This window comes from Protobothrops mucrosquamatus, unplaced genomic scaffold (genome assembly GCF_001527695.2).
Source record: "Protobothrops mucrosquamatus isolate PMUCROS unplaced genomic scaffold, P.Mucros_1.0 scaffold_178, whole genome shotgun sequence".
Lineage (NCBI taxonomy): Eukaryota > Metazoa > Chordata > Lepidosauria > Squamata > Viperidae > Protobothrops > Protobothrops mucrosquamatus.
Window position 1 is genome coordinate 9468 of NW_015386254.1, and position 15583 is coordinate 25050.

The following is a 15583-nucleotide window of genomic DNA, read 5'->3' on the forward strand; positions in this document are numbered from 1 at the left end:
TCAAGATATGGCTGCTTCAACGAGGGACATTTCATGAAGCATCTCTTCACACGTTTTCAGTGTAACAGCTCATGCTTTAAAAATCCATTCAGAATAACAAAGCAAGAGAACGGTGAGTAATAGCATCCAACTACTGGATTATGAGCTAGTTAGCGAGTGTAACCTTTGATCCTTTCTTAGGAAATTTTTTAGATTCAACCAACAATATTACGAGAACCTAATGCACAGTGCAGTTGTTACTATGAACGCTATTAAAAAATGCTTCCCTGGCGGGTATGGGGCGGGGGAAGTGGAGTAAACAAAAATCAATGACAAATAGTGTGCATTCAGTTATGTGGTGTTCTTTAATTTAAGCAATGGACTACTTTAAGCTATACATATATAAGCTCATCTTCTCCATCATTATACCCAATAAAACCATAAAACATTGTTCTTGAAAATTATTCTAAACTTTTAAAAATAGCTGAATTTACAAATTAAGATCCTGAACATCTGGATAAATTATACATGTCTCCCAGTCTGCACACACTACAACATTTTTAAAATTCACTCAGGAACCCCAGTGTCTCTCTCTCTCTCTCTCTCTCTCTCTCTCTCTCTCTCTCTCTCTCTCTCTCTCTCTAACTCACATATTTACAGTCTTTCTTGATACCGTTGGTACAATTCTGTTAAGTATCTTTCAAGGTTCACAGACTTAAATGTATTTAGCAGCATATCAAATTAGCTTAAAAGAAAACAAACCTTTAAAACATGAGATTAAAAGCACTCCATATGGAAAAAAAACACCAAGGTATTTGTCTATGAATACTGCGGTAGGCCAAAGCCCTAGCATTTTAGTTTTTAGTCCTGAGCATGGAGTAGACCTAGGTGCACTACTTTGGTCAATAAAAGTACAGGGTTATGTAACATTCATTGCTAGCAGATTATAGGATGCTTCCAGGTTTTTATTATGCAACTATCCTGCCTCAACAATTTACCAAGATGAAATCCAGACACTGGACTCCTAGATTTTGAATTTCCAGTCATCCCATATTTTCCCATGATGACTGCCATCTTTTTCTTTTAATGGGAATAAACATTAAGATTTATTAGTTGCATGATTTCTTTTGATTTATAATGTCAGGAGCCCTCAGTCTGGAAACAGCAACCGTCAAGGGCAGTAATCTCTCTCAGTTTACTGACACTCCAGTTTTAATATTTCATACAGCAGCAAAATTCAAGTAAGCTTATTAGGACCCCTCCTTTGTCTTCTGTTAAAAGCTTTGGAAATGAGATAAAATATACAGGTATATTTTGGATAATTGTGAAGTTTCATTCCACAGAAGGGTCAATGTGAGGTACATAGGGGCAACTTCACATTCCAGACTACAGTTTTCAGACCACCATTCAAGATCACAGATATCCAGTTTAATTTTGCAAAGTCTTATTTATACACTCAAATTATGCCATTATATGTTAGAACAAGCATTCACACAAACCCAGACAAAGATATATATAAAACCAACATTATGAACGCAGTACATAAGGCAGCTCTTAAGGGCAGCAGTTTTTAGCAGAATACAAATGCCTAACAGTAGAACAATTAAGAATTCTTTCAGGTACTACCATTTGCCTATAAATGCAGGGCAACTTCAGTGAGAGCAAAGCTTATCACCATAGCTTGAGATGTCTAGCAGTGCAACTCAGTTCAGTTCAATTACTGGCAATATCTTCACTTGTATCACCTGGATCAGAGATCTGTCCATCTAGACTGCTGGGAACTTTCCAGATTTTCACAGTTCGATCACTGCAAAACATTTTTAACATTTAAAGAGGATGAAAAAGAAACATTAATTAAATGTTCAATTAAATTAAGCTAGCCTCTAATTGAAAGAGATTACTGTTCTTTATAAAGTAAATATTTATACAGTACAGCAATAAGTCTTCTCCACTGGAATATTTTCCTTTATGGTGATGTTTTTTTAAAAGAGAAGGAACCATATATGTTATTCATTGGTAATTTCACCACAAATATGCAAAATTTGAAGCACACCAAGTAGTGTTATGAAGGAAGTGAATCTTTAGAATCTAATTCTAAAACTACCAGTTTATCCAGCACTCCCCAAAGGGAAACCTCTTAGGTGTAATGGAACTCGTGGAAGGATTTCCAGACAGTGTGGCCGTTATATTTTTAACCTAAAAAAATAACCCCGAAGTTGGCAATTCACCAGCCCCCCAAACGCCAATATTTGAGGTGCTGCCACAAAGAAGAGAGAGGTCAACCTATTTTCCAAAGCACCAGAAGGCAAAACAAGAAACAATGAATGGAGATTAATCAAGGAGAGAAGCAACCTATTATTAAGGAGAAATTTCTTAACAGTGAGAACAATTAATCAGTGGAACGGCTGGTTTTTAGAAGTTGTGGGTGCTTCATCACTAGTGGCTTTTAAGAAGAGACAGGACAGCCCACTTTTCTGAAATGGTATAGGGTTTCCTGCTTCAGCTAGAAGACTTCCACAGACCCTTCCAACTCAGTATCCCCAATAAATTAAAATGTTAGAAAATTTTGAGGCTGACACATTTTAGAAAATTTTAGTGGCATATCAGCTCTGCTATGTGAAATTTTAGGGAATATATTTAGGGGAGAGCAGTATTCTAAAAGGCTGCTGACCCCAAAGGAGTTTTCAATTCAAGTCAATCTCCATTCCTATCAAATTTCGCAGCACAGCCTACCTAAACAAACAGAATAAGTATAATAAAATACCTTACAAAAATACAAAATAACAGAACTGGAAGGGACCTTGGAGGTGGTCTAGTCCAACTCCTGCTCTGGATTCCTAGTTTCCTATATTTGTCTAGATTCTAGACAAATGACTGTCCAATATCGTCTTAAAAACGATATTGATGGAGCACCCCCAACTTCTGAAGGCAAGTTGTTCTATTGGTTATTTTTTCTGTCAGGAAAATTCTACTTATTTCTAGGTTGGATGTCTCTTTGATAAGCTCCCATTCATTATTTCTTGTCCTGCCCTCTGGTGCTTTGATGAATAGGTAGATTCCCTCTTCGTTGTGACAGCCTCTCAAATATTGGAAGACAGTTGTTGTTGTTGTTATTAATATTATTATACTAGGCTAGAGATACTCAATTCCCATAACCATTCATTGTATGTTTTAGCCTCCAGCCCCCTAATTATCTTTGTTGCTCTCCTCTGCGCTCTAGAGTCTCAACATCTTTTTTGTATCATGGTGATGAAAACTGGATGCAGTGTTCGAAATGTGATCTTACTAGTGCAGTATGAAGCAGTACTAATATTTCACGTGACCTTGATACTATCCTTCTGTTCATACATCCTAGGACTGCATTGGTTTTTGGGTAGCTGCAGCACACTGCTAATTCATACTTAAGTGGTTGTCTACTAGGACCCTGCTAGTTACTGCTGTTGAGCCATGTACTACTACCTGTGCATTTGGTTTTTCTTGAAGACTTTTCTCACCACTGAATTGCATATTGTTAGATATAGGGCCTAGTCTGCTTAAGTCTGTCAAGATACTGCTGGATCTTGAGTCTATCTTCTAAAGCAGGGATGGCCAATTTACTTCCCCAAGAGACCACATGAGAAACTAAGTCTGTTGTGTAGGGCTGCCGCTGCTGCCCACCCAGCCAAACAGCAGGATAGAGCCCGTGGGCTGTAAAAAGCCCAGGTCTGTTCTAAAGTGTTGGCTTGGTGATGTCTGCAAATTTGATGAGTTTCCCTTCTATCGTCTCATCTAAATTGTTTATGAAGATGTTGAAGAGTACTGGGCCCAAGACAAAACCTTGAGGTACCCCAATGCGTATTTTCCTCTACATAGATTTAGTTCCACTGAAGACTCCATGTTCAATGTGGTTGGTTGGCCAGTTATGAATCCATCTGTTGGTGGTTCTGTCTGTCCCACAGTTTTCTATCTTACCAAGAAATAGGCTATGGTCTACCTGTATAACTACAGAACATAAAAATAACTCACTCAGATGCAGTAAAAATCTGGCTGGAATTGGAGCAGATGGCATTAATAGGACTATCGTGTCCTTTTAGTTCACTGATTGGGGCAAATGTGTCTCCACTCCATAGCTTCAGAATGCCTCCTCGGCAGCCGCTCAACAGCACAGAGGAATCAGGGACGACACCAAGAGCGCAAACCCAATCCTTATGAGCATTAGGAACTTGCTGAAAAGAAAACACAAGTTCAAGCAGAAAAATGGCAGTACCTATAACTAGGGACAAAACTGTTTTAGAAAATACAACCTGGAAGATAATTGGATGCACAAACCAAAATAATGTGCATTCTATTACAGATAGTCCTCAATGTATGACCACAACTGAGACCACAACTTTTGTTGTTAAGCAAGGCAGTTGTTAAGTAAGTTGTGCACAATTTTAAGACCCTTTTTGCCATGATCGTTATGCTAATCACCACAGTTAAGTGAATCATGCAGTCATTAAGTGAATCTGGTTTCCCTTCCTTGACTTTGCTTGTCGGAATATGACTGGGAAGGTCACAAATGGTGATCAGGTGATCTCAGATGCTTCAACTGTCGTAAATAATGTTGGTTGCCAAGTGCCCAGATTCTGATCATCCGACTAGGGGGATGCTATGGCTGTCGTTAAGTGCCAAGGGCAGGTTGTAAAGTCACTTTTTTCAGTGCTGTTGTAACTCTGAATAGTCGCTAAATGAATGGCTGCAAGTCGAGGACTATCTGTAGTTGCTTCAACAGCTTTCACTTTTTCGAACAGCAATTCCCCCAAAATTCCAAATGTGGTCTTACCAGTGCTAATTGGCAAGTGGTACTAACACTTCATATGATCTTGTTATTATCCTTCTGCTGATGCAGCCTACAACTGCATAGTTTTCGCAACTTCAGCACACTGCTGGCTCATACTTAACTGGCTGTCCACTACTAGGGCACCTAGATCCCTCTTCCATTACTGCTGTTGAGCCAGGTACCACCTATTCTATACCTGTGGATTTGGTTTTTCTTGCCTAAGTGTAGGACCTCATTTTCTCATTTTGTTGGATAGGGCCCAGTGTTCAAGTCTGTTATGATCCTTCTGAATTTAGGGCCTATCTTTTAAAGTGTTGGCTATTCCCCCCAGGTTATTGTTGTCTACAAATCTGATGAAATTCCCTTTCTATCCCCTTATCTAGATCATTTATGAACCTTGGGCTTCCCAACTGCACGCTTCCTCCGTGTAGAGGTGGTTTCAATGAGGGCTACATGTTGAATGTGGTTGTTCAGCCAATAATGGTCTGGTGGATAGTACTGTCTATCCCACATTGTTTTATCTCACCAAGAAATAGGTTGTGGTCTATTTTGTCAAATGCCTTACTGACATCTAAGTAAACTATGTCCATACCTGAACCATTAATGAGGTTACTTTGTCAAAGAGGTTTGCCTGACATGATCTGTTTTTGACAAACCCATGTTGGCTTTTAGTTATAATTTTTCTAATAATAATTTTGACAACAGCTCTTATATCCTAATGCGTTTTGTGCTTTAATATTACCTGAATTAGGTCTTTTTGAGCCAAGTCCCATTTTTTAATTCCATTATCTCTGGATCCACTAAAAAGATTATCACCCATAATAGTAAGTGCTTCAATGCCATCATAATGAGGAGGTTCAAAGTTGTGTGTAGGGCTTACAGTTCCAAGAGCTCCTTCAGTTATATCGAACATCTGGAATGGGAGAATACACTTTTATATCTGCAGAATTGTTTTGGCTAGCAATTAAGCAAACATGTATGAGGAAATGCATCCGTTATTCTTAATGAATATACATTAGTCTTTTAACAATCTCTTGAAAATTTGGGATGATGTATTAGTAGTAATTATTATCTGTTTTGAATTTTTTTGTGAGTTCAAATAACATGGGCAGTCAGCAATCACAAAGCCTGATTAATTTTATTTATATTTTTGATAAGTCCCATTACTAAAATTATTTCACTACCATTGTATCTCAAGGAATGGACTTCAAGCATTTCTGCTTCTATCAATAATCAAATGAGCAACAGAGTAACAATAATTAACCTGCTGAATAGCAGTATTCTATTCAAAAATTAAACCATGGTTTAACTATTACTTGTCCACATACTAATTATGCAATATGTCAGTGGCAACATTTTAAAATATTTTTAAGTAGCAGCAATTATTGGGGATTGATTAGGATTGTGATCTTATACATATTTATCCAGGCATGAGACTATGAAGTTAAGGGTCTTTATATATGAAAATGTGGACAGAAAATATTGTTTTCATTAAAAATGTAACACCGAACTACATATTTTACTCTCAAACATCCAAACAAAATCCATGAAAAGTTGAACCCTTTTAGATTCCTGTCAACCAGGGAATGTTCTCTGGAGAGACCCAGGAAGAAAGTTATTTTTGCCATGGCTGCCCCCACTTTTGGAACATCACCCCCTCCACCTGAGATCAGATTGGACCTGATCTCGTTGGCTTTTCGCAAGGCTCTGAAGACAGATTTGTCAATGGGCACGTAGATCCACAATGGAGTCAGTGCAGTTGCAGTACTGATTATTCGGATGACTTTATCCTGTGGGTTTTAGGTATTTTACTATGTTTTTTAATTATCATTTTATATATTTTTTGGTTTTTAATTGTTGTATAGTTCTTTTTATACAACAGAGCCATATATATATGAAATGGGTTGCTATATAAATGTAAAGAAAAAATGAAGATTTTTCATACATAAATGTGCTTGGAAAATGTCAGCCTGACAAGCCTTTCAACTGTAAAAGACAGGTTGATAATGCACTCCACTCCGCTGAATTCCACAAACTGATCGTTTAAATAGTTTCATACAAGTATCTCTCCAAATCTTGTAAGGAGAGAAACAGAGAAAATTCATTCTAGAAGTTTACTTTCATATGATTGTTTAACAAATGCATGAGAGGTTACCTTTATATAATGGTCCTTGGAGCCAGTAATTATGAGATCTTGTCCATTAGAAATACGATCTACTGTGAGGCACATAACTGGGCCCAAGTGACCAGTTAGTTTTCCTGTAGACTGAAATCTAGAAGAATAGCAAAAGATGGAACTTTTGAGACATAAAAGAACTTCATTATTTCAAAACCAAACAAACCGTCTCAACTAAATTTTTTTCAGAACTATATTAATGTTAGGCCAATGCAAATCATCGAACAAGTGTAACATCTGTCTGGATCTACAGTATTTGTTGAAGATATGAGTCACGCACAGCTGTACACTTCTGTCTGCCTGCTTTGAGGAATTCCTGGCCTCTTGAGTATCTGCAGGCACCAAGATATTTCCACAAGAATAGTTGATAAAGCATTTAATGTGTTTACTTGGAGGTAAAGGTACAGACTGATAGAGTCAGCCTGCACCTCAGCAGATGTTTTTTGGGTATCACTATGAAGGAATGGTGGCTTTGGGAATAAAATCAAGAGTTCTACTCATATATAGTGACTACACAAACTTTATTTTAAAGGACAGTCCTTTACATCAGAAGGTTGTCCCTTAGTTTATATTTCGAAAACTCACTTCTGTCCTTTATTCATGTGAAAAATATGGAAACTGAATTGTCTTTCTAAAATAAATTGAAATATTCTATGTTTTACATAATTTTATTAGAATTTGCATCTTTCTTGGCTTTGTTCTTTGACTTTTCCCTTTGTAAAGCAAAAAGGATAAACTTTTCTCTTTGCAAAGAAAAATAAAGGACAAACCTTTTTTCAGGTTTGTCCTTTATTTTTCCAAGAAAATAGTCACCATACTCTTACATATAGTTACCACGCTCGTATATTGTCACCATGGTGACCAAGGTCATTGCAATTGCATTTGCAATTCAATACTTGAGCCATGGGAAGAAATGATGATACATCAGGGTACTCACTACAAAAATATTTAATGATAAGGGACTCAACTGTTAGTGACTAATCCTTGCTAGTTTCCAAACTGAAGAAATCTAATGCAGCTGCCAATTCATTTTGGCACCAGATATCACAATGTTCTAGCGTGGTCAGTACATAATTTGGAAATATTACCTCTTCAGGTCCCACATTCTGACCACATTTCCTGCAGCTGCATATAGAAAAGTGCCTGTTGGATTTAAGGCAATCTGATTTATCTGGTTCTCACCAGCTGGAATTGTAACCGTTCTATTGGTATTTCCAGAGCAAACGTCCCCTGGCATTGCCTGGCCTGAAGATCTACATTTTATAAGGGAAAAGAACAAAACAAGACAAGATTGGATTAGATTTTAAAAAGAATGTGTGCTAATAGCAATAGCATTTAGACTTATATACTGCTTCACAATGCTTTATATTCCTCTCTAAGCGGTTTACAGAGTCAGCATATTGTCCCGAACAATCTGGGTCCTCATTTACTGACTTCGGAAGAATGGAAGGCTAAGTCAACCTTGAGCTGGTGAGAATTGAACTGCCGAACTGCTGGCAGCTGGCAGTCAGCAGAAGTAGCCTGCAGTACTGCATTTTAACCACTGCATCATTACGCAGTTTTATCTGTCCATTGCTGAACATAATAAGATGATGGGTTGATAGACACTGGTTTAAATGGAAAGCTTCCAATTTATTTATTCAATTAACACATTTATAAAACTGCCCTTCTCACTAAAAGTGACTCTGGGAAGCATACAAGCAATAACGAAAACAATAATGCAACTAGCCCACAAGATGGTTGCATTCTATGTGAGATTTGAGTGCATTCTCCCATGATCTGATTTATATTTTATATTAATTGTTTTAAGGGTTATTTAAGATTTGTTTTGTTTATTGTATGCCACCTAGTCCACCAATGAGAGGGCAGCTATATACAATTGAAAAAAAAATATGAAAAATAATGTATATTTATCACACATCTTGCTAACATTCAGTGTTCTAATCAGGTAGACATTGAGGCTCAATCTAAATGTGAATTGATTCTCTCTTCCCTTTGAGATAGAAGAGGCCTAATTTGGTGGCTTCTTCTATGATTTGTGATGCCCTGAACTCTCTAGTTGAAAAGATGAGAAATGCTTCTGGCCCAGTGTTTCTCAACCTTGACAATTTTAAGGCATGTGGACTTCAACTCCCAGAATTCCACAGCCAGCAATGCTGGCTGTGGAATTCTGGGAGTTGAAGTCCACATGCCTTAAAATTGTCAAGGTTGAGAAACACTGTAAATCTGGCCGAAATAAAGACCAACTGCCCTGACTTTGATAAGACTTTCAAAATGTACTTGGATTCAGAGGCTGATGCAGTATAAGAAAAATCAGAAGAGAAATTACATACTTCTCTTTTTACAACTTTAATCATTTTTTCGCTGTTGTTTACAGTGTTTAATGTAGAGCTCCCCACCAGCAGAAGTTTGAATTTCTTTTTTCTCTTTTCTCATACCGCATCAGGGCCTTATTTTTTCCTTAGACAGCATACCTTACAAGTAATTTTTCGATTTGCCAGCTCAGTGAGATTTACCCAAAAGTGAAAGAAAATAAAATAGCTCTTTTGAGCCTGTATATTCTGCATAATTACAATTGTCTTGGCACTTACTGCAAAATCTATTAATGTTGTAAATTTACATCTTTGCTTTTTAGAGTCCCAACTTACGTTAATGTTCGGATACATTTAGCAGAATCGCGGATGTCCCACACCTTAATATAAGATGTTGAGACTGTGAACATCAAACTAGTATAATTACAGTATTTTACAGATACAACGTTGTTAGGATGACCACTCAGAGACATGACTTGGAAATGTAAAGAATCACTAGGGACCTACTATCATATGTAGTGGGAATGTTCAAAAATACAAAAATTTTGGCATTTGATAAAACAGTGGTTAGAAGACATACTAATGCAGAACACTGGGCTAAAACCAGAACTCTTTCTGCTGGGTATCACTAAGGATAGATACAATAAAGAATCCCTATACCTATTATTACACATGCTAACAGCAGCAAGATTAGCCTTTGCACAGAGATGGAAGGATAATGAGACACCCTCAGAAGAAGAAGTAATAAATAAGATTTTATCCTGTGCGGAAATGGATAGGTTGACATTAGAACTTAAGGATAAGAGTGAAACAGATTATTATGAAATCTGGAATAAATTGTACAATTGGTTGGGGAAAAATAGACGGAAAAACTCTGATTCATATTGAAAATATTAAATGAAAATTTAGAATATAGATGACGCGGCCCACCAGAGAGAATATTTAAGAGAAAAAGAAACATTTGTTGGAAAATATGGATTACGAATTATAAAAATCAGTTGTTAACGATCTTTCCTTACAAATGTAAACTAAGCAAACACACTGTTAATCGACTGTTATGTGATTTATGTTTTAAAAACCAATAAAATTTATAAATAAAAAAAGTAATTTTTCAATTTGCCAGCTCAGTGAAATTTACCCAAAAGTGAAAGAAAATAAAATAGCTCTTTTGAGCCTGTATATTCTGCATAATTACAGTTGTCTTGGCACTTACTGCAAAATCTATTAATGTTGTAAATTTACATCTTTGCTTTTTAGAGTCCCAACTTACGTTAATGTTCGGATACATTTAGCAGAATCGCGGATGTCCCACACCTTAATATAAGATGTTGAGACTGTGAACACCAAACTAGTATAATTACAGTATTTTACAGATACAACGTTGTTAGGATGACCACTCAGAGACATGATTTCTTGTCCAGTAACCAAATTCCATACTTTACAAGTGCGATCTAAAAAGAAAAAAAAATACAACAAATAAAACATGCTAGATTATTTTGCACAATACAGGCATTCACACCTTCAGTTTATTTGTTGCTTCCTAATGAATTGCTATTTTCACAAATTACCTAAATATAGGTAAAAGATACAAATCAATATCTAATAATTGTCTTTAAAAGTTGCTCAAAAAAATCAACTAGCACTAGCAAAGGAACAAACACATAGGCAGCAAAAATTCTTTGTGAAGAAATATTAAAATTGAGAGCAGACAATAATATTTTCAATTAAAAAAAATGGAAAGTAGGATTCTTTGGCTAGATGTCAAAAGGATATTTTAACTGCAACATCCTATAATGATATTTTATAGCAACTGAATTTTCAAGTTATTTCAAAAGAAATTTCACGTGCATCACACTACAATAACCTAACAATAAGTTATCAGACATGGAATACAGACTCGCTTTGTATGCTTAAAAGGAGTACCCCTACAGAAGAGGATTGTATCAAAAAATAAAAATCAATCCACAAATGCCTGTAAATAACTGATAAGGAAATGCAACATTTCCAGCAAAACATGTGTCCTGGGGATCACATCCAAACTATTCTACCAGAGGCAACTATTTATTGTGGTTAGTGTCATGGTTCCGACAGATGAAACTCTTCAAAGAACTTTGAGGCATTGTTTACCTTAAAGAATCTTTATTTGAGTAGCATAACATCAGCACGTACATAGGCCAAGCCAAAATCTGAATTCCCTTCCCCTGAGCACATAGTATCAAAGCACAATTCCCTCCTCTAATTAAGAGTCATAAATTACATTCTCCAATTAGTTTGAAATGCTGGCTTTCCCACCAGTTCTTCAACAGCCATTTCTTATCATCTCTTATTACTAACAGCCTTGGTTCTCACCCTTATACAGTATTGTTATGTCTAACTAATCTCCCATGCACATTCCTCCTCCCCCCCAGTATCATCTAATTCTAACCCTAAGAGTAAAACATAAAGTAAGGGAAAATGGCTACATCTCCATATGTTGTCAAAGCAAGAACATCCGATGTTAGCAGCATTGACAGTTAGCTTTCAAGAAGCTCTGGAGAACTTTAGCAGTTGTACTGCTTTGCTAACAAAATACAGTCAAATGAAAAGGCCAATTCACTGGCAAAATACTTCTAATATTAATAGAACTAAAAAGGAGAGTGAGTTGACGTCTTAAAATTGGCAAATTAGTTCTGCACATCAGAAGCCTGGGGATCTGAAATGCAGGCGATTCTTTTCAAGCTCTCCAGAAAGTATATAGTTAACTAGAAAAGTGCCCAGCTGAATGATCTACCTGTTGTCAGAAGTGGTTTTAAAGTGGATATAAAAAAATCTATACAGGCCCGTTAAAATGTCAGATTTTTGAGATCTAAAAAAATAAGACCAAGTTAATCACTTCAGAATTCTTTTCACCTTTCATATAACATATAAGCTGTACAATTCAATTCAATTCAATCTTTTAGGGGGAAAGTAACAATAAAAAGGTAGAATAATGCGGCTGCATAAATGTTCACGCACTCCTATAAGCAGAGATGTGGCTGTGTTCAGAATTAACCAATCACATTCAAACTGATGATAAATAACTGTTCTAAAGGATTTTTCAGACATTTGCTCAATTGCCTCTTGTAGCAAAAGCCATGGACTGCAAAGAGTTGACAAAGTATCAAAGGGATCTGATTGCTGGAAAGTATCAGTCAGGAGACGGTTACAAAAAATTTCCAAGGCATTGGATCTATCATGGAACACTGTGAGGACAGTCATCAACAAGTGGCAAAATATGGCACAACAGTCATATTACCAAATACTGGATGTCCCTCCAAAACTGATGAAATACAAAAAGAAAACTGGTCCAAGAGGCTGCCAAGAGGCCTACAGCATAAAGGAGCTGCAGGAATTTCTGGCAAGTACTGGTTGTTCACTACATATGACAAAAGATATCCCATACTCTTAACATGTTTGGTTTATGGGGTAGGGTGGAAAGACAGAAGCCTTTTCTTACAAAGTGAAACATCCAGGCCTGTTACAAAACCTATACCAACTCTGACAAAAACACGTGGGAAAATGTGCTATGGACTGATGGTTTTGGCACAAAACCAGCACTGTGTATCACCAACAGTACACCATACTCACAGTGAAGCATAATGGTGGCAGCATTATGCTTTGGGCCTACTTTTCTTCAGCTAGAACTGGGGCTTTAGCCCAGATAGAAGGAATTATTTGTCTGGAATTGAATAGGGCCACTGCTTAAGCAGGGATTTGGATTAGCAGATCTCCAAACTCCCTTCCAACTCTGTCATTCCATATTCTGTATTGTGTATTTTGTGGTTTACAACACTCATCATCCCGCCACCATCTTTCACATTAATATATAGTGGTGGTACATTTTATTTGTTATTTGTTTTTATACTGTCTGACGCCTTGAGTCACATTGTTTGAGTTGGGCAGCCTTATAGATGTTACAAATATTCTCTGATGAAATAAATTTAATTAAGTCTGCTAGAACATCACACTCGTCATTCTGAGATTGAAAAAGGACCTTTTCTTTTTTCACTTCGCTTAACATAACATCCAAACAAATAAGAGACACAACACGGAAAGCTTGCTCATTATTTTGGGATAGGCTTTTTGTTAATTGCATTTTCCCATCTATTGTCTGTCTTCTTTTTAGTAGTTATCTTTTTTAAATGAATTGTGAAGCTGAGTAGGTGTATAGGGTGGGGATGTGGATAGCAAGGAAATTAGGAATGAAGTAGCAAGTTAAATAGCAAAGAAACAAGGAAAGACAGACACTGATTTTGTGGTAGAGCTGCTTCCTATATGATAAATGTAACAGTGAAACAAAGCTTCTATTCAATGAAGCTTCTATTAATTTGCTCCATCATAACAATCCATGATTCAGAGCAACAAATTCAACCAAGTAACTATGAAGTGCTTTGCAGTTTTTCCAAAGTGGTTTGCTAATTTGATGGCTTTGTTCTAGTTATGCAACACTTACTACATAGTGACATTGTTGTAACCATAGTTCTGGAGTTGTTATTGGTAATATATGTTGTGGCAGCTTTATTTCCGCATGCAGGAGATTTCTAGGTCAGGCAAGTCAACGGGTGCAAAATGTGTAACCACCATTGTGACATGTGTGTGACAAAAATCTGATGTATGGAAAAAAATGACATGCAAGGATTTTTTAACAGCATACATGTGTACGCCAGAGAATATGAAGAATGGGACAGGCAGAAGAAGATATAATTGGAACTATGGGCTTTCTAACGCATAAGATGCCAGCCAATTAATTTAATCATCTCATCAAATTCTGCTCTTGAGTTATTTTGGAGAGTCGAGACTAACATTGATTTGGGATGCGATGACTATTTCAAAGTCTTTAATACAACCAACTACAAACCTTGATTTCTCTTATGTTAATAGAACGTTATGCTTTTGTGCTCCTTTATCCAACAAATCTGGGAATTCAACTCTGTCCTCTGCATTTTGAATATGAACTTAAGAGACTCCAATATTTACTCTTGGGTCATACTTTTAATTTCTGCACCACAGTAGCCAACTGAAGTCTCTCAACATTGAGCAACCAAATGCTACACTAATATGTCCAGGCAATGGCCCAACATTTACTGTGTTTAAGAATAGTAATTAACTAGGCTACAAACTGCATTTATTCAGTGCCAGCTTTTTTCTCTGTAGGTTATCTCTCTCTCTCTCTCTGGCAATGTTTCCCATTGTACCAGCTTGTTTCTGTTGCCTCTGCTAATTCTGTCAATTATCCAAAGACATAACTAGGTTCTGCTACTGATGAAAGGGTACTTCCCAAGATAAGACAAGCTTATCAACATACTCTTGCAATGTTCCTGCTCCCCTCCAAAACCAGGATAAGAAGCAGCAAAGCCCTACTACTCTACAAGACTAACGCAATGGTATTTCCTTCAAAACAGCCACGTTTCTCCAAGGTTCCTTCCTTGGCCTGGTATAGTGAGCCTTCTCTAAGAACAGCCAGCCAAATTTGCAAAACAGCTGTATTAACTACAGGTAGTCCTCGACTTATGACCACAATTGAGGCCAAAGTTTGTTGGTAAGTGAGACATTTGTTAAGTGAGTTTTGCCCCATTTTATGATTTTTCTTGCCCCATTTGTTAAGTGAATCACTGCAGTTAAGTTAGTAACATGGTTGTCAAGTCAATCTGGCTTCCCCATTGACTTTCCTTGTCATAAGGTCGTGAAAGGCGATCACATGATCCCAGGACACTGCAACTGTCATAAATATGAGTCAGTTGCCAAGTGTCTGAATTTTGATCACATGACCATGGGGATGCTGCAACGGTCATAAGTGTGAAAAATGGTCATAAGTCACTTTTTTCAGTGATGTTGTAACTTTGAACGGTCACTAAATGAACTGTTGTTAAGTTAGGACTATCTGTATCTTGATGTTCTAAAAAAGCTGATGATCAGTGGCAGCAAAACCCACCTATCATAAAAAGATAATGGCCATAATTAAGTGCTATGCTCAGCCTGGCACCTTAGAAAAAAAATAAATGAAAAATAGCTTTTTACACAAGCTTTGTAAAAAAAGAAATTCAATTAGAGTAGGACACTTTTTGTATTAATCATTTGAACTAGTCTTTTTGCAAGCAATTTGGAGCTTTCAGTGTTGTTAATTCCTCATCCCTGTTGCCATTATTGTTGTGACTCTCTTGAAGATACACAGTTTATAGATACAGTTCTCTAAAAGTTTTATTATCCCCATTATTGTTATCTTGTCCTGTCCAAAAAAATCAGGCTGATATTTTGATGCTTTCCCATTATACCCTGCAGCTATTTTTTTCATCCAAA

At 36.8% G+C, this 15583-nt stretch overlaps 1 protein-coding gene across 1 annotated transcript in view; it reads right to left on the minus strand.

Moving 5' to 3' along the window:
* Nucleotides 1–325: 325 nt before the first annotated feature.
* The window catches only part of KIF21A (kinesin family member 21A), a 111947-nt gene continuing 96689 nt past the window's right edge, over nt 326–15583 (minus strand). The window contains exons 31-36 of the mRNA XM_015823446.1: nt 10539–10719; nt 8045–8209; nt 6936–7053; nt 5523–5693; nt 3985–4184; nt 326–1786 (exon numbers count right to left, since the gene is read on the minus strand). Coding sequence (XP_015678932.1) covers nt 1693–1786; nt 3985–4184; nt 5523–5693; nt 6936–7053; nt 8045–8209; nt 10539–10719 — 929 coding nt within the window. The 3' untranslated portion in view covers nt 326–1692. The remainder of the gene's footprint in view (nt 1787–3984; nt 4185–5522; nt 5694–6935; nt 7054–8044; nt 8210–10538; nt 10720–15583) is intronic.